The sequence below is a fragment of the Bos indicus x Bos taurus genome, chromosome 18 (genome assembly GCF_003369695.1).
Source record: "Bos indicus x Bos taurus breed Angus x Brahman F1 hybrid chromosome 18, Bos_hybrid_MaternalHap_v2.0, whole genome shotgun sequence".
NCBI classification, from domain to species: Eukaryota; Metazoa; Chordata; class Mammalia; order Artiodactyla; family Bovidae; genus Bos; species Bos indicus x Bos taurus.
Genome location: NC_040093.1, coordinates 48,038,357 through 48,064,933, shown reverse-complemented (window position 1 = coordinate 48,064,933; position 26,577 = coordinate 48,038,357). Strand labels below are relative to the sequence as shown.

At 46.3% G+C, this 26,577-nt stretch overlaps 1 protein-coding gene and 1 long non-coding RNA gene across 2 annotated transcripts in view; one reads left to right on the top strand and one right to left on the bottom strand.

Annotated features, from left to right (window-relative positions):
- Window positions 1–2,802: 2,802 nt before the first annotated feature.
- CBLN1 (cerebellin 1 precursor) lies at window positions 2,803–6,248 on the bottom strand. Its single transcript, XM_027513679.1, has 3 exons — window positions 5,985–6,248; window positions 5,717–5,836; window positions 2,803–4,451 (listed from the first exon to the last, which is right to left on the bottom strand). The coding sequence occupies exons 1-3, from the start codon at window positions 6,246–6,248 to the stop codon at window positions 4,254–4,256; spliced, it is 582 nt and encodes a 193-aa protein (XP_027369480.1). The 3' UTR covers window positions 2,803–4,253.
- A 575-nt stretch (window positions 6,249–6,823) lies between these two features.
- LOC113875366 overlaps window positions 6,824–26,577 on the top strand; it is a 78,812-nt gene continuing 59,058 nt past the window's right edge. The window contains exon 1 of the long non-coding RNA XR_003506227.1: window positions 6,824–7,006. This is a non-coding gene — a long non-coding RNA (uncharacterized LOC113875366). The remainder of the gene's footprint in view (window positions 7,007–26,577) is intronic.

The following is a 26,577-nucleotide window of genomic DNA, read 5'->3' as shown; positions in this document are numbered from 1 at the left end:
CTTGCATCTAGGAGTTGAGGAAAACGCGGTTCGGGCTGGGGGAGGAAGTAGTATCAGGACGCACTGCGCGCCAGGGGTCGAGAGCAGGGCGCCAAGCCTTCACCTCAGCTGGGTGTGCCGGTGGGGGCGGGGGGTCCCAGGACCCCGCCCTGTATGCGCGGAAATGCCGGCCCCATAGCTCAGCCCAGCACTCTCTCGCCTCTCCACTACCCCATAACGGTAACAATTAAGGAGCGGGGTGAGGCTCCCTCTCCATCTGGGTAATTATGTTCTCATTAGGAACCAATCCGCCCGGGGTACGAGCATCAGCTCCAGCGCAGCTTGGAGGGCGCGCTCCCAGCTCTGCTAACAGTGAAAGCCCCGGCGAGCTAGCGAGCCCTGGGACCTTGCGCGGAACGTCGCGCAACCCCGCGCTGCGCAGCAGACTACACGGGCGACAGTGACCCTGGCACCTGGCCAGGGATCCAGCGCTGGTACGGAGACACCCAGAAGCTCAGGGTGCTGCCTGGAACACCTCGACCTACGAGTCTGGTCTGGGCTCGTTGGGTCTTAGAAACCACCCCTCCTACATCCCCCCATCCGGCCACCCCTTCCCCGCTTCCCCCTCCCCAACACTCCCACCGCTCCCCACTCCCCGCCCCCCACGCCGCTTCAGCCCGCTGGCTCTCGGTAGTTCCATAGTTTCCCTCCACCAGACCCCTAACTCAAGCTCTGCACTCGGGAACTGGGTGGGGGAGGAGGCAGTGTGGTAAGAGAGACCACACTCCAAAGCAGAAGGCCTGGAAGAGGTAGGTTACCACTCTCCTATCTAGGGTGAGGAAGTCTCCCGGTGGGAGGTGACCACTGAGGCAGAACAGAAGGAAGTAACCAAGGTGACCCGGGCAGGAAAGGAGACTTTTAGACAGAAGATGAAGCTGAATGAAGATGTGGTCCTGAAACTCCTACAGCCTTGATTCCGATCAGGTTTATTTGAGATAAAAGCAAGAAACAGGACCCAGATCTAGAAAGGCCTAGAGGATTCTAAGCTTTAAAGAAAGCCACTCTGAGGTGGGTTAGAATAACACCCTCCCCTTCCTAGCCTCTGGTTGGGGGCAGGAAGGTAGTCCCTATGGAGCTAATAACCCCCTTTTTCTCTAACCCTCTCAATCCTCAACGCACACTCCTTGAAGCTGGAACACAATTTTCAGATGAAGGTCATTCACTTGCCTCTGGCAGAGTAACAATCACCTCCACATTTGCCCCAGAGGTGAGGGAGGTGGCCCAACTGCCAAGTGCCAGGCCCCAGATGGTCTTAAAGAAAGAGCTGTCCACAGCTCAAAATTGTCCTCCCTGCCAACTCCAGGTAGGGCCTGGTGGAAGGTTGAGGAGGGGGCTGTGAGCCTGGGGAAGGCAGGGTCTGTGCTGTATGGACAGGACCACTTCCCAGAGGACAAGGCCTTTTAGTTGAACTGCTTAGATCCCCAGAAAGAGAAGATTCTACCAAGTGGGGAAAGAAGAAAAAAGGTGCTTCAACTTGAAGCCAAGAAACGGCAGGTGCAAAGGCACGAAGACAGGAGATGGAGAGAAGGAAGCAGGAGATGAAAGAAGTGGCTGAAACCAGCTAAGCAGGATCCCCAAGGCCAAGGTCAGAGTTTGGAGAGAAAGCGCTCCAGCCAGGAAGGGGCCAGCTGGAGCCCCAGCAGAATCAAGGGATAACTTCGCACTCTTGTCCCACTGAGGGCCCCTTCACTCCCTATCTGTGTTGACCTTTCAGGCCCTAGAGCAAGGGCTCAAAGTGAACCTGAGTTCCTGGATAGGCTGCTTCTCCCTGCCTCCGGGCTAGCCTACAGGCTCCAGATCACCTGGCTGCAGCCAGGACTCCCTAAAGCCAGGCAAAAGACCAGAGAGAAAGGCTAGAACCTCGGGGCAGGAGGACTCTTGGAGATGTTCAGATTCCTCCCTCTTTATACAGATGGGCAAACTGAGGCCAAGCAGGAGGACTTGCCAAAGTATCCCTGCAGAACACCGCCTGGAGGTCGCACCGCTTGGACACCCACAGTGCGGGTCTGCTCGCCGACCATCCACTCACAGGCGAGTCAGTTTCAAGGGTGCTTGGGGCTCAGTTCCCGTGAGCGGTGTCTACCCCACCTGCGCGGCGGTGAGCCTTAGCTTGTGCGGTATGCGGGTGCCTGGCGGGCTGGCTCTGCTCCCGCTGAGCCGGGGTCGAACTAGTTCCGCTGCCCGGCGCTCCAGTTCTCTCAGATTTCTCCCTCCCAACTGGAAGAACGCGGAGAAAGTTGGGGAGGGGGGGAGGTTAGAGTCTTGTTGCTTTTCTTTAAGAATGGTTTAAAAATTCCTTTAGGACTCCTTATCCTCACTTCCCTGGGGACTGACTAGGGTGGAGAACTATGGGGCAGGAAAAAGACCGGTTCCCCTCCTCAGTCCCAAGTCCCTGCTTAACCCCTGAGGGGTCCGGGGCCGCTGGGGCCGCTGAGGGCACCAGCTAGACGCCCGAGCTCCTGGATTGCGTGCGGAGAAGCCCGGGCTGAGTTTCAGCTCAGGTCGCTCGCTTGTTGACTCTAAATCAAAAGGAGCCGCAGGAATAAATCGAGAAACATTGTTTACGGTGCTGTTATTAACCTCTTTCCCGCTTCTCTCCATCTCTAATTAAATTCATCTCTGAATCTCGGGCCAGGAGAAGCCTCCAAAAGGACCAGAGCCAGAAGGGCCCATGCAGGCCGCGGCTCCCGCCCCTTGGCCGCCCACCTGCTTTTCCCGGCCCGACCTCCCCTCTGCCGAAGCGACTTGGTCAGACTTCCAGACTTAAAACGAAGTCGTTTATTTCAATTTTGCTTTCACATTATGTTCCGATACAATCAAAACTCCTGGACGAACCTCTTGAATAAAAGTCCTGCGATGAGCGCGATCACAAGTCCCCGGCGCCCGGTAATACCGCCGGCGCAGACTCGGGATTCAGAGGAGGCGGAATAAAACAGACGCAGCTTCGGAATCTGTGAGCGGACGGTCCGGAGGCAGAGGCGTGGGAAGCGTGACGAAAGGGCAGAAAGGTTCTGGCTCCTCGAGTTGGAATTATTCCTGATGCACTTGGACTGCGAAAAGCCTTTTTCGCTTCCAGGCCGGCTGTCGGGCCTCGCCTAGCAACATTTCAACCATATTTCTTACGTTTGCGCCAAAGCAGGGAGCACAGGGCGGAATGCATGGTTGGCCCTAGGCCCGCGCAGGAAGGAGCGAGGGCCGACACTGCCTTAGCCTTTCTCGGCTTGCACGCCGCCAAGTCCCCTACACCTCTGAATCTCACCCTTCCGCACCCCTGCCCCCAGACCTCGCAACTAGGGGAGGTGCGTAGTTTAGAAAGCTGTTTCAGAAAAATAAAAGTTCCACTTGAACTTTATTGGATTAAAGCAAAATTAAATCTTGGCTATTCACAGGTATGTTACAGAGGACGAGGAAGCGTCCCGAAGAACCTCCTGGCGTTTAGTGGAGCCACAGAACACTAGGGCATTGACAAGCATCAGAACATCAAGCAGCCTTAGATTTCACGATCACTCCAAATGGGACATAGAAATACGGAAATACAGCCAGTTTCCACTGGGAACAGTTCTTCGTGTACAAATGATATATATTTATATATATATATATTTCTTTTTTTAAACCAGTCACCACTAAGGTGAGTCCTTTCTCTGCTAACAAGCAGCCGAGGATACATACAAAGTACCTTCAGCTAATTAATTCGAGCGGTGTTTTAAGAGCAGTACTTGCCAAATTAAAACTACTTCCCCATCCAAAAAAAAAAAAATCCTTCCCCCCTCTCCAAAATAAAAAAAAAAGGGGGGGGGAGGGACATATCAGATTTCAGCGGATGAAAAGATTAAGAGCGGGACTCAGAGGAGGAAGATATTTCACATTATACAGTGAAATGCAAAGTTTCTTTTATATAAATTGTAGGGAACATGAACACGGGGTAAGAAACAGTGACAAGGCAGTCTGTCTTTCTTGATTACTGCAACTGGAGTTGGGGGCGAGTTTATTTTGGAAATGGGAGTGCGCAGAGCTAAGCGGAATTTACTTCTCCTAAAGAGGAAATGGACTAAGTTGTCCAACCGCCGGGCTGCGCTTCGTTTACCGGATACAGCTGGGGAACAAGTAGGAAGTTTCAAGTCGTGCCGCTTTCTCGTCCTCTAAAGTTCAGCCTCTTTATAATTTTCCCCTCCTGCCTTCGCCCTCTCCCTGCCTCCATTCCCGAGATGAGCCAGTCAGAGGGGAAATACGAGGAATCCGGAGAAGGTCGAATACTTCCAGCCCCCCATCAAGTTTCCCCGCTCCAGCTTGAGGTATGCTCGGTCGCCTTTCTCCATCTGGATTAGAACTCCGTTGCTGGCGGCCTCCCGGGTCACGTCCTGGTCACCAGCGAAGGCTGAAATCACCGGCCACCCGTTTAACATGAGGCTCACCTGAGAAAGAGAAAGGCCGGCTTCAGAGGGGCAACCCAGTGGGGTACAGAAGCGTAGATAAAATAGCGAACCTTCACCACTTGGCTGACTGACGTAAAGCTTGGAAGCAGGGGGCGGCGGGTGGGCGGGGGCGGAAAGAAACGGGGCTTTGTAATTTACTACCGAGGGCCCAATGAGGCGAAGGCGACCCATCTGGGTGACAGAAAGGGTCTGCTCCCCAAACGGGAGTAACTTTCACTTCTTGGGCCCGCCAATCGAACCCTGACGGCGCTCTTTTATCCGGTTTAGTGAACCCGTAGGTGGCTCAGGCGCCCAGAGACCTTCGGCCCTGCCCTCCCCGCCAGCCTCAGAGAGAAAGTCAGACAACTGGCGCTTCCGGGAACACAAACAAATACAAACAAAAACCCTGGCTCCTCCCGATTCCAGATGCCGGGACACAGCAGAGATGCAGCGGAGTAGCCAGGCAAGATTTCGGCAGATGAGAAATCTCTCTCAGAGCTGCACTCCGTGTTTCATCCCCAAACTCCGGGCTCAGTTTTCGTCCCAGATCCAGCCTTGCCCTCCACCGCCTGGCTTTGCCCTTGCGGTGGCATCAGCAGATAAAGGCCCATGGCCCTCTCCCCAGCCGCGCGTTCTGCCTTCTGTGTCCGCCCAAAGCAAACCTGAAAACCTTTGGGAACCCTGGAGAGCCAGTGAGTGCTGGCTGGGGCAAGGCTGGAGCCAGGAGGGTGTGGTACTACGCCCCTCCCTTTTCTCTCCACCTTTCAACTGATATAGTTAGGCGCTACTTGTTCAGAAATCCGGAGTGGGTCCCCAGAGGGACGCCAGGACTCCCCCGGAGCGTGGCACTGAAGGCAAGCGCACAGGTTTCTCGCCCGCTTCAGAGCTGGGACAGGAGTCGGGGATACTGTCCGTGGTGCTGAAGGAGAGGATCCGCGGAAAGCTTCCGGAAGCGGGAACTGTCTGGGATGCTAACAGAAACTCTAAAGAGAAATCCCCGGGCTTCCGTAGCGGGAGGACCTCTTTGGAGGGTCCCACAAGGCGGAGGCAGAAAACTGTGCCTGGAGGTGGTTTCAAGAACCCATGACTGGAAAACAAGGGAGAGTCCAAGCCAGAGAACCGTGAGGCCCTGCTACCCGTTCCTCCAAGCTGCCTTGGGCACATGCGGCTGCCCCTTCTATTTCCCACCCACGCCGGGCCGACTCACTCCCGCGGCCAGTAGCCCCCTACCGGGGCTGGGGCCTGGCCCTGAGGCGGAAGCTGACCTGGATGGTCTGTCTGTTGTAGACTTTTACCACGTGGAAGTTAAAACTGTAGATTCCTTTGCGCGGGGCGATGAAAGTGCTGCGTTCTGAATCAAAGTTGTTCCCGATGTTCACTAGTACCTATAACGAGACGGGAACGAAGGGGAGTGGGCAAGAATCTATCTGAACTCTTGTCCCCACGTTTCCGCTGAGACCTCGGAGAGGGTCGAATATCTACCTACTACCTCTCCCCCAACCCCCACCCATCCAGTCTTCCTGGAGCACTCACCTGGTCGAAGTAGATGATCATGGTGCGATTACTCATCTCGGACGGCTCGTGGTTGGTGCTTCTGATGGCAGAGAAAGCCACCTTGGCGCTGCCGGAGCGCACAGAGATGCCCAGAGCTGTGCCCGTGGGATCGGACGTAGGATTGGAGTCGCAAACCACCAGGCACTTGCCTTCTAGCACGATGGGCTCCGTCTCGTTCTGCCCGCGGGCCGGGCCCGCCAACCATGCTGCCCCCAGCAGCAGCAGCTCCACGACGCCCAGCATCGCGGCGCCGGCGCCCACCCCGCCCCCCACCCCGGGGGCTGCCTGCGCCAGCCGCCCCCCCGCCCCAGCCCGGCTCCGAAGCCCCCTCCTCAGATCCGTGTTCAGCTCTGCCGACGCCGCTCTGGACACTTCGGGTCTTCTTGCACTCCTGGGCGAGCGTGCCCCTCGAGCGATGCTCCCGGAGCCCCGCCCGGGCCTCAGGGGTACCGTGGCTGCCCAGCCGCACTTGGATGCATAGCCGCTGCCGCTCGATCCCCGCTGATTCCGCCGTCTCCTGCCCGCACCGGCCGCTGCCGCCGCCGCCGCCGCTCTGAATTATTGATGCAGCCGGCGATGCAGCCGGAGCCGGCGGAGAGCGCGCGCCGGGCACAAAGGCGCGGACCGCGGCCTGGCCCCGCCCCTACCATCTCCCTCCCCGCCTCCCTCTCCAGCCCCGCCCCCGCACCGGCAGAAGCTCCACCCCCCGACCAATCCTGGCGCGCCGCGCTCCCCGCCGAGCCAATGACGGCGCTGTCCGCGCGCGGCCACCTGACCCTGGGCGCCGTTGTTATTAGGCGAGGCAAGGCCGGCGGCGCGCGGCAGCAGGGTTGGGCTCAGGAGGAGAGTCGACGGAGGGAGCGAGGGCCGGGAACGCGCGCGCGCGCGCCCGCGTTTCTATGCCGTCTGCGGCGGCCACTCGCTCTCTTGTCTCCCGCCTCCCGATACGGTCTTGTTCAGCCCCCTCAGCCCTTCCGCCCTCCTCCCTCGCCGGCCCTCAGGTAGGAGGCGGCGCGCAAGCCCAGGTTCCGGAGTAGAGTCGCCAGAGACCGAGAGACGCGCGAGTGTGGGCGCGTGGGGCGGGAGGGGAGCGCCCCCCAGTGGGTAAAGGGGTGAGGGGCAGCGGACGCGCGGGTGAGCCTCGGCAAGCGGGCCGACCCGGCGGCCAGGCTTCAGGGCGCGTGCGTGCGTGGTGGGGCGGGGCGTGCGCCGAGGCCTGGGTGCAAGGAGGCGCACGTGCAGCGGCTGGGAGCTGGCGCCGCGGGGCATTGATGCCAGTGTCCACATCCTGGCCTCGCGGCCGAGAGTATGGCGCTGGGCCGGCCGTTCTAGCCCGCTTCTGCGGGTCGCGGAGTCGGATCGAGCGAGCACTCATTTATTCTTTATTTCACTTATTCGAGATAGAGCATTGAACACTCGTGGACGCGAAGTGCCAGGCTTCCAGGCGCTGAGAGCATAGTGATGAGCAAAATCGGACGAGGCCTGCCTTCGTGCCTCATACAGTCTAGTGCAGGAGGCACTGGCAAGTACAGTGGCATCGCAGACAGGTTCATTTCCCTGATACCATTTTTATCTTTTGCACTTAAAATTTTATACTTTGCATCGGCATTTTATTTACTGTACACCTTTGTGGCATGTTCTATCCACGTGTACTTACGTACTATTGCCTTGCATATAGACACCAAATCTTGTGATTTATGGGCGAGTTTTCAAGGGTGATTTTGAAATTTCAAGGCGAATGAATTTTTACCTCACGCGTTAACTTAGAGCTTTACACAAACGTGGTCAATACAGTAAAACACAGCTTTGCTAAGTGACAGAGAGAGGGGAGCTACAGAGGTGGTAAGAGGAAAGGCGTGGAATGCAGGCCGTTAACCTGCCATTAGGTGGAAGCTGGAGGGCGATCAGACCTCTCTGTCAAGTCCAAAGCAAGAGGCTTCGGACCCGAACGAGAGGCGAGCGGGAATGCTGCCCTCCGGAGCACCTGGCGCTTGGGTCCCCGCCGGGCGACTTTGAACCCGCGTGCTCTGCCAAACCAAAGCAGACGTGTGGCAGGCGGCGGCCCGGCGCGAGCTCGGGGATCTGGACAAATCTGGATCGCGGGCTGACAGCACCTCCTTTCGGTCTCCCGGCTTGCCGCCGGCGAGGTCTGCCGCCGCCTAGGGCAGGCTCTCCCCTACGCAGGAAGACTGCTTTGGAATAGCCAACAGCCGCACATTTCAGCTTTGTGTCTTTGAGACTTAGATGGCTGTTTAAAGACTCATCTGGAGGTACCCATCTCGGAACCTCGCCTCTGTTGGGATGCCTGCTGGGGTCACTGGGTTCGCCCAGGAGAAAGAGAAGGGGCGGGGGAAGAGGCAACAATTCTATCTCAAGTTAATTGACAGAAAACTGTTTTTTCAAGTCAAATCTGTTTGAGACATCCCCAGAAAGCGTTGCCAGCTGTGATTACACCTAATGTGAGAGCATGAACTAATTTAGGAGGTGAGATCTGAATAATGACACTGTACCCTGTATAGCCGCGAAGCCTGGCAGCCCCAGCAGTGGAGGGTACCTGGCGAAATACCCGTGTAGAATCAACAGCATGTGCTCAGTGCCCGGGGTCTACACACTCCGATATTGCACAGATTTTTACTGAAACCTATCTGGTGAGGAAGCCCGTTCTCATGGAGCTCACAAACAGGACTGAGATTATCTAGAGGGAGATGGTGGGTCTCCAGCCTTCTCTTCTTTTGTGGGGGAGGCTCTAGTGGGCGTTGCCCAAGCCTAAACTGCCATCCCTATGCCACTGGGGATCTTGTATGGCCAGTCTCAGCCTACCTGCATCCCAGGCCTACCATTCTAAGGGCCTGCTGGATCGCTTTCCTTTAGATATCCTGCAGGCATGTTTAACTGACCCATACTTTGTCTCCTTCCGTTTGTCACCCAAACTGTCTCTTATCCTATGTCAGTGACGACAGGTACCACCTAGAGAGCCCCACATCTAACTTGACTCTACTTTATGTCCTATTTGTTTGAGTCTGTTTGGGCCTAGGATACTGCAGAAGCTTCCTAATTTATCATTCAGGGAATTAATATAAGGATCACTCCTGGCTCTGCTATAAACTGTTTATTCTTTCATTTGATGGATAACAATTCAGTTCTCTGAAATATGTAATCCCTGCTTTTCTTCCACCTAAGGAAGACTTCCCTGACCACCATATTTCAGAATGATCACTGGCGTTGCTTGTCCCTCTTCCACATCCTATGTGTTTAAAAATAATGAATTTCATGTTAATGGATATATGCTTTCCTGAATTGTGAGATGAAATGTGATAATGTATAGGCGGAGGAGAAACTTGAAAAGCAGTCGTGTTTATTGTAAATATTGTCACATTGTTACACTCAGGATTCTCTTAGCTGCAAGTGACAAAACCAATTCAAACTGGCTTGAGTATAAAGGACTTCATTCATTTGATGAAAAAGCCTACAGGTAGGTCTTGCCTGTTATAGCATTGTTGGCTCCATCAGGCAAGGTTATCAGGATCTGTTTTCTAGTTTTGACTTAAATCCCAATAGTTCCTCTGCCAACTCAGAGCAAGGAAAGGATAACACTGTTTCTTCAATATTTTCTGCTAAAGTTGTAGAGCTGTTCTTACAGGGGTGTCAGTCACTTGCCCCTCCCCGAATATGAAGAAGAGACTGTTCCGTTGACTAAGCTTGGATTCATATGTCATCCTACAGAAAGGGGTTTGATGTCAGGTCCACATTATCTGGAGTAGAGGAGTTCTCCAAAGAAAACATAGAGAAAGCACGCTGGGCAAGCAGGAACAATACATGTCTATTTTAGTCCCTCTCAAAGGGTCAACTGCAATATATGTCATCCCAAAAGAATAGTGATGAAGAGTGATGAAGTAGCCAGAACAGTATGTATGTGTTTATCTTGGTCCTTTGGGATCCTCAAGATTTCAGCTAAACCTGCCATGAGGTACTATCAACACTGATGTTACTGAAGGGTTTGTTTTGAAGTCTGAATGCACTTTGAATGGTAGAGCTGTGAGAAGTATAAATAACTAACATTCTGTTTTAAAATATTTCTGTGGCAGCATTTTGTTTTGTTTTTTTTTTCTCCTTTTCATTTCTTAGGCTCCTAAAAAATGAAAATCTACTTTGTGTATAGGTATGTAAAATTCCTCATTATTCATTGATTAATGAAAACAAATGAGAATTTGAGCAATAAAAAATGAAAGAATTGAGTCAGGTCATGTTTGAAATATTAAGACTAGAGGTTTAACTTGTTGAGGCTTTTCAGGTGTTGAAACGTTGGTAAAGCATTATAAAATCATCTGTCTGAGGCTTTTAAAGCAAGGTGTTAGAGAGATTTGGGGAATGTCGAGTTTGCAAATAATGAATTTGTACTGTTGCTGTTAACCCTTTACCAGCTGCCCTAAATGCAGCTTTATGTTTTGGTAAAGTCCAGGCTTGTTTCCCCATCCACACTCTGAATTTTTCGTCACAGTACATTTTAATAAAGGAATATAACAGCTATCTTGATTCCTCTACCCCTACCCTGGAGGAGAAAAAAAAAATAAAACCCCCTATTGTTAAAATGAGAGCATTTTCAGAAAAGAGGGAATATTGTGTCACAGGATATGAAACAAACTCATCCTTTTATTAGCTCAAAATGGGTTCTCTAATGTTTATACACATCAGATAGCATTTCATCTCTTTTAGCCTTGGTTCAAAGGCCCAGGCAGTACCATTTCCTAGCATTTAGTTCATTTGCCCATAAAGCAGAAGAGAAAGGCTATTTTGTTCTAAAGAGTGTTAAATTTAGGATTTCAGTGGCCAAGGTAATTTCAAATTAATATTTCAATCTAGACTATAAAATTTGGGAATGATTCTAAATTAAATTAATTCTAAATTTCAAAGTATGAAATATTTTTCATTTTCACCAAACCCTTGGTCTTCCTGCATATATGTCTTTTGGGGGGCTATAGAGATTCATTTTGGATGTAACATTTTTGCTGTTTAAATTTAAAAAGTATGTTACAGAATTAACTTTGTAATTGGACACTTTCATTCAATGCATAGAAATGCAGAATTATTTTTTATTGAAGACTAAGTTTGTGGTAACACTAATTCTTTAAAAAAAAAAAAAACTCTGATCTTAAAAAAAAAAGAATATATTCAAAATATCTTTAGCTCTTTAGTTAATACCAAATTATGCATTTCCCTAGCCATTGTCATCTGCTAAATTGAAAGATGCTGTCATCACCTCTAAAATGATGCCTTGAATCTGCTGTGGTTGTGCTGGGTAGCAATTTTGTATAAAGCTGTTATTCACATGTATTACATTAAGGCCAAAGGGGGAAGAAAGAAACATAAAATTATGTAATCCTACAGAACTGCTCTTGAGAGAGAAACCACATAGGTGACATCAAACACTAGTTGTTGGAATTTTTCCAAGAAATAATTATCTGTGTGCTTTTTGGGTAGTGATTACAGGACAAACGAAGGTTCGGCCAATTCAGCAAATATTTATCGAGTGCATGAAATGTGCGAGACACTGTTTTAGGGCCTTGGCTACTGCAAAGATGAATCATCCATGATCCCTGTCCCCCCCACCCCAGACTTCATGTTTGACAGTGGTCAGGGCTGCACCCCAGGGAACCTCCATTTAAGAACTTTTGGTTCTGCTGAGAAGGCTTCTTAGTATGTGTTCTTACAGTGTAGCTTTGATTAGTCTCTGTCTTTGTTTACAGTTGCCTTATAACCAGAAGTTACACAAAAATTATGCACATGTACAAAATTAATAGATTAGAGAACATTCAAACTAAATACTTCAAGTTTTACTTCAAATGCATTTGACATTTATCAAAGAAATGATGAATGCTATCATCTGTGGGCGGCTGGATTGACTTTTGGGAAAAGTTATCACCAACTTTAATAGGGATCTTAGGGAAATTTCCCAGATCTTGACAGTTGTATAAAGATTTCCTACAGTTCAGAAGGCTCTCAGGATAGAAACAAAGTCTGCCAACTGAAGGGCTTGTTGAACCAAATACCTCTGTGTTACTAGGAGGTAAACGAAAGGAAGGATTTAAATAAAACTTGAAGAGGGGGAGGAGTGCAGAAGAACAAGAGGGTTTTGTATTTTTTTTAAACAAATTATTTTCCCAAAATGGTATTTCCTGGTAGACTTCTGAGGAATGAGATCAGAGGCTCACACTTCATTCTGCCACCCGGAGTCACACCCCAGGGACAGTGACGTAATTGAGTTTCATAGTGTTTTTGCCACCCCGCCCCCGGCCCCCAGCCCCTCCCTGGAGCCATTCCCTTTCCTCCTGTTCTTGCCCCTAAAAGCTGACTCCTTCCAACTGGCTTCTGGTTTGGCCGGCAGAAAGAAGGCACAAGTAGGGGATCAGAGATGAGGGAAGAGAGAAGCTGGGGTGTTTCTTCCAGCGCTCTCCCTGCTTCAGTCTTACCGTGTAAAATCTCGGGTGGTGCTTCCCCCTTCCAAGATTGTACCTTCTTGCCCAGCACCCCTCCTGCCTTCTGGGCTCCAGCTCTCCCTCCTGTAATACTCTTCCCTCCCCCTGTATCTTCAGACTGAGGATAGGAGGTTTGCCACTCTCTGGATTCTCAGCATCTTCTGCTGATTCTCCAGACCCTGCCAACACTTCTGTAGGTTGTCCCTTCATTAAAATCCCTCCTTCAAACTGAGTTTAATTCTGTTTCCTCCTGGGATCTCAGTGATAGGCTGTATCATTACTACATCTTGCCTCACCTTCAGAACCAACAGATTTGGTATATTTTATCCTCTTGTGGAACTGTTAGCTGTTTAGTAACTAGTTGGGTCATATTAAAAGTCAGTATGAATTAAAACCCTGACACAATTTGAATTCAATTTAGGTGCATGATGTTACCAAGTTATATATTTCAAACAAAACTATTCATCTTGAGCTTTAAAATTTAAATGCTGATAAATGTAACTGTACTGTTTTCAGAATGTTAACATGAAAAAAAAAATCAAAAGAAGAGTATCTTAAAAAAGCAAATACTCCAAGTAAAATACATCCAATGTTTACAATATAGATCAGATCAGATCAGTCGCTCAGTTGTATCCAACTCTTTTCGACCCCATGAATCGCAGCACGCCAGGCCTCCCTGTCCATAAGGATATATTAATAGCTTGAGAAAAATACAGTATTACTTTGTGAGCTCATAAAATTATTTTTGAGTTTTTAAAATATAAAAACCTTTTAAGATATGAAAATGAAATGTGATTTTATTATTGAAAAGCATGATAATTACTGTTATTCAATTTTTAAATTTTTATCTTGCATTGCTTAACAAATAAGGGCTTTACTATTGTTCTCTGAAATAGGTAATGTTTTAAGTTTTAAAACAACAGTTTGAAAGCAAGCCATAATAAAATATGTTTCAATATATAGGTACTTATGAGGGAATCCTTTAAGTCATCCATTCAATTTAGCTATCCATTTCATACCTGCTGCCCAGTATTGTTTGAGGTCCTTACCTAAACAGTATTAAAAGCTAGTTAGGAAATATAGAGCAATTAGAAAGTAAGCTATTCACAAATGGCAATAAAAGTTAGGATACCTACTCAATTCTTGTGTTTACTGGTCTAGGAGAATAGGCTAGTTAAATTCCTGTTTCTTTTGGTTATTGTAGTAACATGCTGATATGTTTTAAGTAATTATAGATGCATTGAAATTTATCTGATTTTGTCAGTATATTGTAAAATTGCAGGAATATGTTCTTCTGTCCTCATGATGAAATTGGTCCTACTATTTAATGCATCAAGATGATAGGGTATTAATGCAGTGAGACCTCTATGGCCTTTTTAGATCAATAAAGATCAGGATTTTGTGTCTTCATCCTGGAGTATTTTGAACCTCAATGCTGCTGCTGCTGCTAAGTCGCTTCAGCCATGTCCGACTCTGCAACCCTGTAGACGGCAGCCCGCCAGGCTTCCCCGTCCCAGGGATTCCCCAGGCAAGAACACTGGAGGGGGTTGCCATTGCCTTCTCCAGTGCATGAAAGTGAAAAGTGAAAGTGAAGTTGCTCAGTCGTGTCTGACTCTTTAGCGATCCCATGGACTGCAGCCCACCAGGCTCCTCTGTCCATGGGATTTTCCAGGCAAGAATTGAACACTAATTCTTATAAGTCAGCTGCTTTCATTTTGCAGACTGAGGCCCAGGGAGGGTGCTAAGTCACTTCAGCTGTGTCTGACTCTGCGCCCCTATAGACCAGTCCCTTCTGTTCATGGGATTCTCCAGGCAAGAATACTGGAGTGGATTGACATGCCCTCCACCAGGGGATCTTCCCGACCCAGGGATCGAACCTGCGTCTCTTGCAACTCTTGCATTGGCAGACAGATACTTTACCCTAGCACCACCTGGGAAGCCCAGGGAGGGTACGTTCCTCCAAGACAGTGCCTCTCACACAGGCTTTAAAGTCAGGGTGCCTCATAGTCAAGAAATCTGTGTCAATTGAAACAATTTAGTGGCGCTTCATAGGCAAGAATCCTTTGATAAGGGGCGATCTGCCTTTAGCTCCCTCATTCGCAAAGCGGGAATAACAGTCAGTATTTACCTTAAAGGCTGGTGTTCAGGATGGAATGAGCTAATCCACCCATGTGATTAGCCTACACCTGGCCTGGGCTCTCCACCCCCTGTGCACCTCTCCTCTCCTCCTCGGCAGGTGCCCAGGTAGTTCTAGAATGAGATGCCCAGGTGCATTTCCCACTGCCCCATGCTTGCTCCAGACTTTTCTTGACATGAGCCAGCCACTCCCATGGTTCTGTGCCAGTGATTTTTTATTCTCTTGCCACATAGAAGTCCAAGCAAGAATGTCTTTGTTTGATTTCAGTAGATATAGTTCCTGTAAAGTCCTCATTCCCAAATTAAAACAAAGACTAATGTACCACGATACATACAGTTGGCGTGGTTTCACAGGCATACCGTGCACTCCTCCTTCTGTATTCATTCAACTGATGTGAACTGACCGCCTCAAATACTAACAGGTATTTGTTGTGGTTGCCTGGGATACATCAGGGAACACCACCAGCCAGACTTCCTGCTGTCTGTGGAAGTTATCTGTGGGAGAGATGTGATGTTGTGACAGCCACGTTCTTCCTGTTATGAGTTTATCCCTGTAATACTAAAGCTAAATCACTCTGATGTCATTGGATCACCCAGTTACGAGACCACAGTTTTTTTTTCCTGCTTAGACATCACACGACTCAGGAGTTGGCTATCTTTTTGTTTTACTGACATTAATTTTTCTCCTATCATGAGATTTAATTGGGAAATCATCAACATTATAAACTGTATGTTGTCATTTCCATTTTTGAAGTGAAAGTCGCTCAGTCGTGTCCGACTCTTTGCGACCCCGTGGACTATACAGTCCATGGAATTCCTCATGCCAGAATACTGGAGTGGGTAGCCTTTCCTTTCTCCAGGGGATCTTCCCAACCCAGGGATCGAACCCAGATCTCCCGCATTGCGGGCAGATTCTTTAATAACTGAGCCACAAGGGAAGTCCATTTCCATTTTTAAATGTAAGCAAATTTGAGGACTGGGAATCTGGCTGCCCGTCAGTGAAAGGTGAAGGTAATTATCATGTTGCCTTGGCATATTTTGTCAATGGAGAATGGTCGGCTTGGTGTTCATCTGTGAGAAGTTTTTAAAATACATTTTAATGTGCCCTTTAAATATGTCTTGTTTTAAAGCTATTCCATTTTAAAACATGCTAGGAGAAGAATTTGATATCTGTGCTTGCGGTGAAAAATAGGGCACACAGAGCCTGGGTGTCTGCTTTAGGCTCCTTCACTCCCTCCCTCCTTTATGTTAGTGCCTCGTCACACAGCACACTCTTGGGCTCAAGGAGTGTCTGTGCACTTGTCTTGGGAAGAACTTCCATTTTCCCACTCCCATGGCTGCTTGACTACTTTCTTGTACGCCTTTCCTCACAAATGAGCTCTCTCCTCCCCATCCTCTCGGGGAACCGGAAAGGGAGGCCCTGACATTGTGCTTGTGTAAACATCACTGAAAGCTTTCCCTGTCTCTTGCATCTTCCTAGGTGATTTCTTTGTGTTATGCTGGGACAGTAGTTCTTTAAATAGAATATTCTCCCCTGGTAATCGCCCACAGTGCTGAGAGTACACCCTGCGAAAGGTGGGTCTAGGATGTAGGGTGCTTCTTCAGCATTACCTGAAAGCTGAAGTTAGGGCTCTCTGGCATGTCACAACAAATTTGTAGCAGTTCATTAGTGTAAGGAATCAGGAAACCAGGGCGCCTCCATCCCCCGTGGAAGAAGCAAAGGCTTTTCACACCAGCGGAGACGTGAAGCTCTGAAGATGAAGCTGTTTACATGAGCTCTCGTTTATTCTAGAGAAACCCACTTGCCTAGTTCGAACCTGTTTTCTTCATAGCATATGTCTCACTGTCTGACCAAAACGGTGTTTATATCCTAGTTACTTGGCAAAAATTCTGTCATTGCTTCAGAGAGATTCATTTTAAGCCTAAAGCATGGAGCTGGTATATAAATGTGCTTTGGTAGTCTAAGGAAACGACCTTACTGCAAATTGACACAGGTTTTGTTTTGTTTTTTTCCCTTTAGTTGCCCCATAATATTGTTCCTAGGTGGGGCTACCTTTTTAAACTAGAGGATAAATAGAGGCCTAAATCAGTTTGGTTATTCCCACTCATTCTAATTAAGAATCTTTGTTTCCACTCAACAAGATATGGGAAAAAATAGGGCCTCTTCATGATATTTCTATTGTCCATTAAATTATTTCAATTGAAATGGATTTCACCATGTATCTGAGACAGTTTCCAAGTTATTGCCCTTTAAAGTCTGTTGATATTAAATGGGAAGACAACATGCAAAATTATATTTATAGGATGTATGTACAGGAATTATGAAATTTCTATGAACTATTTACAGGAGATGCCTGGTAGAATATATTAATCAGCATTTTAGTTGCTGTCTTTGGTTAGGATTATGGGGTTTTTTTAGCTTTCTATAAACTTCAATAAAGGTGTTTTCATACAACTTTGTTAATGCCTTGAAAGAGAATTTCCTTTTAGCAATATTAAAGTCCACATACTGTCCGCTGTCACCACTTTCCCTCTTCGTTAACCAGAGAACCACACCTGAGGATGCTCATAGCAGTGCTTCTCAGGCAGGCTGTGATTTGCATTCATCAACGAATCATCTGTAATTAGAAGTAGAAATCTTTTCTTCCCAGCACACATACATCTCTTTCAGAAGTAGTTCTCTTTTATGATTGATGTTTGACATCTTAGAAATTAGGATAACCTTTATTATGTACATTGCTTTAATCAAAGCATTATTTTGTGGGTTGGACTCAAGGTTACATGTTTAAGAAAAGCATCAGGTGAATGCCGGAAGGAAAATTGTCTTATTCATAAACCCTCAGCCATTGAAAAGACCATTAGGAGCCTATAGGTATGTAAGTTGGATAGAATTAAATAGTATTTTAAATAGTATATTTGACAATTGACCATGCAAAGCAATAGCTTCATTTGCACAGTGCCATCTATTTAAAAACCAGTAAACCTTTAACAGACAAATAATCCCCTCAACGTGAGGCTTTCCGATAGTTATTATGTCAAATTTTTGGATGTCAAAATGTAGTCTGGCAGACATATTTGCCTAAGACCATTCAGCTGGCAGAGGTGGGATTATTTTCTGTTGCCCAAGTTCTAAAAACCTCCCCACTTTCTCTTGCAACATTGCACCTCTAAAAAGGTGCCCCTGCTGTATCCAAAGTGTCCAATGATGTTTCTAGCTAGGGGTTAGCTCTAATTAACTTTAAATTTTTTCCTATTATGCAATGAAGTTCAGATTTTAAAATTTCAAAGATGATAAGCCTCTCTCCATTTTTTCTTCTTTCTCCTAAATGAGGAGGAAAAATATATATGAGATGCCTTTAAATAGTGTCCCACATATATTACTGTCAGAAACAGATTATTGGCATTCATGTTATGCTTTTCCATACCTTTTAATCATTTTTACAGCTGTTCACATGACAATTACATTTCTACTTTTAAAACATTGTTACAAATATGCAGAGAGAGAGGTTCAAGAGGGAGGGAGCACAGACTGATTCATGTTGATGTATGGCAGAAACTAATACAACATTGTAAAAAAATTATCCTCCAATTAAATAAATATTTTTTTAAATGCACAGAGAAAAGAGGAAAGCAAAGGAATAAACTACAAGCAATTACGTAAGTGATAACTTTTGTGATCTGACATTTGGGGAAATGAGTTATTACTACTGCATTACCTTTTAATATCTCGGTTTTAACCTTTCACTGGATAAAGGTGAAATTCACATGTTTTAAACTTGGTAGGAACATAGCAGTAGGATGTTGCTTTTTCTAGTTTTTACACCAACCACATTTTTTAACTGGAGGAAGAACCTGGAACTTGGCACCAGGTTCCACGATGGTACCTAGAAGGAGACGTGTATAGTTTACCAATATGTCCTTTTGCAAAACTTATATTAATAACATACTGAGAAGTAAGTAGAAACTGTGCAGTGAGCCAGTGGGGTTAAACATGTAGAGAGTGAACTCACTGAACTTCTCGATTGGGCATTTAATAGGATTTGACCTGTTGGGTTTATTTGTGAATCGTTTGTATTTTATTGTGATTTTGAAGATTTAAGTTCAGATATTTTTAAAGCTCATTTTATTGAGATACACTATTAGTGCTTCTTTCTCATCACCTAACAAGACATCCTTTATTCTGTTGCCCCTTTCCCGTCCCCACTTCTGTACCGATCAGTGTTCTTTTTACAGTTGCAAACTGATTAGCCTGACACATCTCTGACACCACTTCTGAATCATCTTCTAAATACCAGGCTCATTTCCATAGACTTTCTGAGCACATGGCGTAAAAACACAGAATTTACATGGAATATGACCTTTCCTCCTCTGATGCGCTGAGATGGGTAACTTTGGAAAGTGTCATGCGATTGTTGTGTACCATGGACCCAGAAGTCCCCAGAGATCAAGAAGCACCCAACATGCAAACTAACCTAAAGAACTTATTAAATTTTAAAATTTAGTTCATCATGAGTTTGAGATGTCTAAGATTTTGCTGAAGGTGTGTTTTTGTTTTAGTCCTGTTTTGATTTCAAAAATGTGTCTGCCTTATTTTCATATTATGTTAGAACCTTAGCATGAAGGAATGTGCCCATGAAGAGAGCATGGGTAAGCATATGTTAGCAAAACTTAGCATAGTCCCATCTGTGTGTTTAGTTTATAATTTTATAAATTCTTTTATAATGCTTAACATTGGTTTGGCTATATTATGATATCTTCTTTTGTTAGTAAACTCTAAATTGAAAGGTACTTAGAAATCAGAAACTCTTAAATCAGAAAGGTGCATTTAGCCTACTGAAAGTAAGGGGAAAAGAGAATGGCAACAATGTCCCATGTGTTTAAGCCAGAATGATTGGATCGTAAAAAATACCTAAAATAAAGTCCTGTCTCTTCCACTCAATATTTCTTCACCAAATAAAGTTGAGTTTACTCTTTAAATTCTGTGCCACCAAGCACAGTCTTATAGTGAACCATGGTTTTAATATCCTTTGAGAAATGGCACATCTGTTCCATAGTCAGGCTATCACTTTTAGCCTCTGTACAAAATACAAAGGAGACCTGACCAACCAGAAACATCTAGAACCTGGTAATTCAAATACCATTCTGAGCAAATATTTAATCTAATAACTGGCACTAAATATTAGGCCTCATGGCAGCTCAATATCCACTAAACAAGTTTTAATAACAGGGTAAGCCCACTGTATCCAGAGCAAAGAGAGGCATGCCATGTTTACAGAGCCAAATCATTAACCTTGTCTGTTCTGACTTTAGCCCTCTGAAAGGACTCAGGACTATGGCAGCAAGCAACGAGTTTATTTTCAATGCCTTAAACATCTAGATAGTACCCTGTATTTTACATATTGCTTTTAATAGTTAATATGATAAGTACCAAAGATCAGGCTAAATTCTCTACATGCCTTGGGCTTCCCCGGTAGCTCAGTGGTAAAGAATCTGTCTGCAAATTCAGGAGACAGGGGTTCAATCCCTGGGTCAGGAAGATCCCCTGGAGAAGGAAATGGTAACCCACTCCAATATTCTTGCCTGGAAAATCCCATGGAAAGAGGAGCCTGATGGGCTGCAGGCCGTGGGGTTGCAAAGAGTCAGATACGACTTAGCTACTAAACAGCAATGACAAATTGTTAATTAATCATTGTAATAGTCTTACAGTCTTATGACTATGCAAGACTTACATATAGTCTTATGACCATGCAAGACCGTACAAAACTTACGACTATAATTTTTTATGATTTTTGAAAATCTCTTCACAGATGGGGAAGCCAAGAGTAAATAGACTGCCTAGGTTCAGTTGCAACGTGTTAAACAGTGATTTCAACCTGTTAGACGATTAAACAGCACATCTTTCCCAGAGACGCATCACATGAGCCCTGTACTCAACTCTGAGATATGCAGGATTCTGCACCCCTGTTTCACAGATGGCAAAGTCAATGTCAGTATATTGCAGGTGACCCACCAAAATACAGGATAATGAGCAGTGGCACCGGACCATGGACTCTATGTGTAACCCTTTCCTGCATTGCTACTACTCAGGTTTCTTCTGACACTAGTGACGGTGTGTTGTCTACATTTGTGTTTCTGGCTTGGAATTTAACACTATGTGGGTGGCTGCGTTGATCAGGGACCCCTACACACTGCCACCCACTGCGGCAGGAATGGCATGGGATACCCCCATATACAGCATCTCTGTCCCCGTTCCAGCCCCAGAGTTGTAATAGGCAGAGCTGTTGGCCAGACCTAGGTGAGGGGCTTGGTCTTCAGCACTGCTGCCTTCCCCCTTGTCTGCCTTTTATTTGACAGGGACATTCCTTCCCATTTCAGTTTAGTAGTGCCTTTGTGTTCTTAAGCACCTCCCCCACCATAAAAATAGAAAAGAATCTATGAGTCATTTAGACTTTAGTATGGCTGTCTGTGCCTAACTTTTGCTCTAACTATAAAATGAAAGCCTCTGGAATATCCTGGCTTCCTGCCTGAGAAGAATGAGCTGGGAGTTGGTCTCAACATCAGGATCCCCAGAGACCTATTGCCCAAGACACTTGGGCTGTAGAGTTGTTGCACATCAGGCATCCTGAGCAATGGGACTCTTAGCCTGAGCTCGCTCTCTCTTCTCCCCTTTCTGCTCAAGCCAGAAGGCCTCTACTCTCTTCCAAGTTGTCAGGAAGCCAGGGAATAGTCTCCATTTCCCCAGTGATCCACCTCCCAATAGCAGACATCCAGCAATCAGAGTTGGAATACATTGAAGGTGGTCAAATTCTATGGGCGGAGCACCCATATGCTTCTGCTTCAGGCGTCTCGGGTAGTAGAGGGAGGGTGGAGAGCCTTACCTGCTTGAGACTTAGTAAGGGTTTCTGTATCTGTGCATCGAGGATTAAATTATTCATAGCATCAGAGAAGCCCATCCTTACTGATCGTAAAGAATCTACCTGCCAATGCAGGAGACACAGGGTCAGTCCCTGGGTCAGGAAGATCCCTTGGGGAAGGAAAGAGCAACCCCATCCAGTATTCTTTCCTGGAAAATTCCGTGGACAGAGGAGCCTGGCGGGCTACAGTCCATGGGGTCGCAATGAGTCAGACACAGCTTAGCAACTAAACAACAACTGATGTATATGGTAGGTGTGGAGAATTACTAAGAAGAGAAGGAAGTGCTAAGCAATTAGTTTGGCTAAACACAAGTAAGGACTCGTAAGTCATTGTTGTGTGTTAGTCGCTCAGTCATGTCTGACTCTGCGACCCCATGGTCTGTAGCCCACAAGGCTCCTCTGTCCATGAAATTCTCCAGGCAAGAACACTGGAGTGAGCTGCCATTTCCTTCTCCAGGGAATCTTCCTGACCAAGGGATTGAACCCAGGTCTCCTGCATTGCAGGCAGATTTTTTGACCATCTGAGCTAAAGGGAAGTCCCAATAGGCACTTACTAATGCCTGATTACAGTACTGCATGATGATTATGCATGTCATTGAATATGTATCAAATAAAGTTTGTCATAAAATTTTTGACAATATTAAGTTTTATTCACATGATCAACCTTCATATTTCATTGCTTATGTGGCATAGTTTTGACTTTAAAAAAAAATCTCGTAAGACACTGTTGCTTTGATGACTGCATTACTTATCCATGAGTCTTGTTTTTCCATTCATTTGGGAGTTTCATATTGCATGGTGATAGTCACTGACTCTGCCTCTAGTTTGCTAGAGGCACAGCAGTTTCACTTGCCCACTTACTGTAGCTGAAATCCCCTCTTGGTGTGAGTTCTCTTGCCATATATTATAGATTAATTAAGTGAACTTGTATTTGATTCCAGCCATGTAACATTCATTGTGCCATGTGAATTTAGATATAGATTAGAAGCTTATCCTGTCCTCAGGGAGCTCATGATCTAGCAGAGAATCATACCACCTTATAGGTGATTGTCCAAAAAGGGAGCAAAAGGGAATACAGGATCATGCATCTTCTGATTCTGTAAGGTGTGGAATAACAAAACTTTTTCTGTATTTGGTTTCCAAATAACATCTCTAAAGCTACCAGCCATCGTGTTGTGCTTTCAGAAATGAGGAGTGTTGTAGGATAGTACTCACTGCATGGCCTTAGCTTTTTGTGCTGGTGGCGAATTTTTAAGTGAAAGTCATTCACTAGTAAAATGTGTTTCCTTTAGCCAAGTACACAGTGGTAGTGCCTTTTTAGAATCCACGTCTAAAGATGTTGTCAAATCCCAGGTCCACTTAACAAAAAGCCAACCAGAAGAACTTTGCTATTCACAACAAAGGCAAAATGCTATCAAGAACGAGGCTTAGTACCACAGGGATGAGAGCCAATTACATTCTTGAAGTTTGTAAGTTTACATGAAAAGGATGTATTGGGAGTGTATTGGGAAGCCAAGCTTGCTATTGTCAGCTCTTAGAATTACACATGGTAGGAGAAGTCAGGGTCAGGAATGGAATGAAGATGTCAACAGCGGATGAACAAGGGAGACAATTAGTGTTGGCCCAGGGGTCCAGTGAACTCCCAAGGGTTCTAACATGGGTCTGGCAGTGGGCTTGGTATAAGTGTATCTAGGTCACCCTTATATCAGAGGTGAGAAAGAGGATAGTGTGGGGAGAATTTAAATAGCTTACTTTTACCCCTTCTAAAGCATTATATTTTCCTAAATGCCGTCCCAGGGACATTCCAGATGATTGTGCGGTTTAAGGCTAGGCTATGGTATATCCATAGCAAATAGAATAGCCCCATAAATAGCAGGGAAATCAAATAATAGCAACCAACTTTGAAACAACTCCATCCTTCCTTTGTTTGTAGCAATGTTAGAAGCAAAATCCCAGCATATAAAAATGCATGTATTACTACATTCTTAAGAAAGAATCTGGGCATGTTACTTTCTCCCTCCATACCAACCAAAGTTATACTAATTAATGAGTGTCCTACATTAGTAGGAATTGTTGCTGCTTACCCACTCCTTCAAGCTAGAACTTTAAGACCATCTTGGAATCCTGCTTGGCTCTCCACACCTAGCAGAGCAGGAACTCTCACTTGTATCTTTTTAAATGCTTTTTAAGCCTCTACCTGCCTTCTCAATACCATGGCCTCTGCTGTGGTCATAGCCCTTTGTGAGATAATACCCTCATTTGTATCTTTTTAAATGCTTCTTAAGTCTCTACCGGGAGAAGGCAATGGCACCCGACTCCAGTACTGTTGCCTGGAAAATCCCATGGATGGAGGAGCCTGGTAGGCTGCAGTCCATGGGGTCGCTAAGAATCGGACACGACTGAGCGACTTCACTTTCACTTTCCACTTTCATGCATTGGAGAAGGAAATGGCAACCCACTCCAGTGTTCTTGCCTGGAGAATCCCAGGGACGGAGAAGCCTGGTAGGCTTCAGTCCATGGGGGTCACACAGAGTCGGACACGACTGAAGCGACTTGGCAGCAGCAAGTCTCTACCTGCCTTCTCAATACCATGGTCTCTGCTGTGGTCATAACCATCTGTGAGATAAAACTGTCACTTGTATCTTTTTAAATGCTTCTTAAGCCTCTACCTGCCTTCTCAATACTGTGGTCTCTGCTGTGGTCATAGCCCTTTGTGAGATCAAATGGGTTTCTTGCTTCTGTTCTTGCTTTCTTCAACCCATCTTCCAGAGCCTATGGCTGTGGCTGCTCCTTCTTGCCTAGAGAATGAAATTCAGATGGTTTGTAGCTGGTTCTTGACTCACTGTCCCAGCCTTACCTCCAGTGGACTCTTTGCTGTGCTCTACTCAAGCTTCTCTGAGCTCATTTACATTCTCTGGACATGCCAAACATTTCATATTATTCCTGACCTGTACCCATGCCTCTGTTCAGCTCACTACCTTACAGAAACTTGACAAAATCCTCCTAGGTGGAATTAATCACTTCTGCACCTGTACTTCAGATGTGAAGGATCCATTGTAGTATTTATCATTTGATTATGGTTATTTAGTTTTCCCTCTTAATTAGCTTTGTAACACCTAGCACAGTAATTGAAACATAGTAGATACTCACACATGGATTTATTTTTAACTTAAAATGAGATGAAGATTTTAGGATGCCAGAATCTCACAGAATTGGCTTGGTTTTTTTTTTTTTTTTATCAGAGTTCTTAGTTTCAAGCAGTATAACCAACTCTAGCTCGTTCAAGCAAGAAAGGGATGAATTGAAGACTGTTGGGTTACTTGAAGACATCCCAAGGGGTCCACAGAGACAGATGTTGAGTAATCCAGAAACAGGAAACTGAAAGTGAAATTTGTGCAGTTGTGTCCCACTCTTTGAGACCCCATGGACTATATATACAGTCCATGGAATTCTCCAGGCAGAATACTGGAGTGAGCCTTTCCCTTCTCCAGGGGATTTTCCCAACCCAGGGATCAAACCCAGGTCTCCTGCATTGCAAGTGGATTCTTTACCAGCTGAGCCACAAGGGAAGCCCAAGAATACTGGAGCGGGTGGTCTAAATACTGGAGTGGGTGGTCTATCCCTTCTCCAGTGGATCTTCCTGACCCAGGAATCAAACCGGGATCTCCTGCATTGCAGGAGCAGAATACCAGAAGCAGGAGCAATTCAGAAAATCTCTACAGGGAACCAATGTGCTGCCACCACAGTGTGTGCATTCCTTCAGATGCACCCCCGGTACCCCGAGCCTGACACTAGGCTCAGCTGCTCCCTCTGCAAACTGATGTAGCTCCCAGTGCTGCCACCACCTCAGCCAAAATGGGTTCTCTGAAGTCCACTTTGCCTTAAGTCCTGACAGGAGTCAAGCTCCATCTGATTGGTTGAGCCTGGACCACATGTCTGAGCCCTAGCTGCAAGGGAGGCTGGGGAAATGAGCATGTGTCTTCCATGTGGTTGTTGGTCTCCATCTCTCACTAAGAGCCATGAGGTAGGGAAATCCCCAGACAAGAAAGTTAGCTCACAGGTTGGGGGTTAGGATGGGGGTGAAGGATTTAAGGAAGGTGCAAAAAGAGTGGCATATGTCCTCTAGAATTTTCAAGACACAAAGAACCTAATTAAGAGCTTTCTTTGTTGGTGTATCTGAGTCTTAACAACAGCAACAACAACAACAAAAATGGCATGATCAAATTGGGCAATTGGAGGAGAAATGGATAAAGGGGATATTTACAAAGGACGGACAGGGTGTAGAGCAGTACCTCAGGACTAATAACAGTTGTCACCACCCCAGGTCTGAAGGAGCACTCTCTGACGAGAGCCAAGACCACGTAAGAGATGCTGTCTGCCCTGGACGAGCCCTTAGGGAGAGAGCCAGAGGTGTAAATTCCTCGACTCTCCCCCTTCCTTTCCTGCTGAGGCTCCCACTGGCACCACACAGAAACCAGCACCCACAGAGCCCATTCAGGCTGTTCTCAAGCATCAGTCATGAGGGCACCAAGCACATTGGTGAAGGGTGAGAACACAGCTGAAGAAATGTAGCACCTGAAGCTTAATCAATACATCGCCAGCATTTTTCTTTTCACTTTATTTAATATCTCCTTTAGGGATGTCACTGTACATTTTCACTGTACACGCCAGCCTTAAAAAGTGTCCTCATATTGAGAAGGAAATTTCCTGCCACTCGCTAGCCTCTGTCTTCTCCTCATTAAAATCTAGCCTTCTAAAGAAAGTAGGTGTAAGAATTGTCATTGAAATGAGTCCCATGCCCCTCAAGAATTTGTGCAATGTAACCCATAATCCTTTTGAAGTATATGGTGACTTGTACAAAAATAACCAGTTCTTGGCTGTTTCCTCTGGAAAAGAATGTTGAGAAGAAAGCATCATCATTGAGTATATTATGGGTTGCTGCTGCTGCTAAGTCACATCAGTCATGTCCAACTCTGTGCGACACCATAGACGGCAGCCCACCAGGCTCCTCTGTCCCTGGGATTCTCCAGGCAAGACTACTGGAGTGGG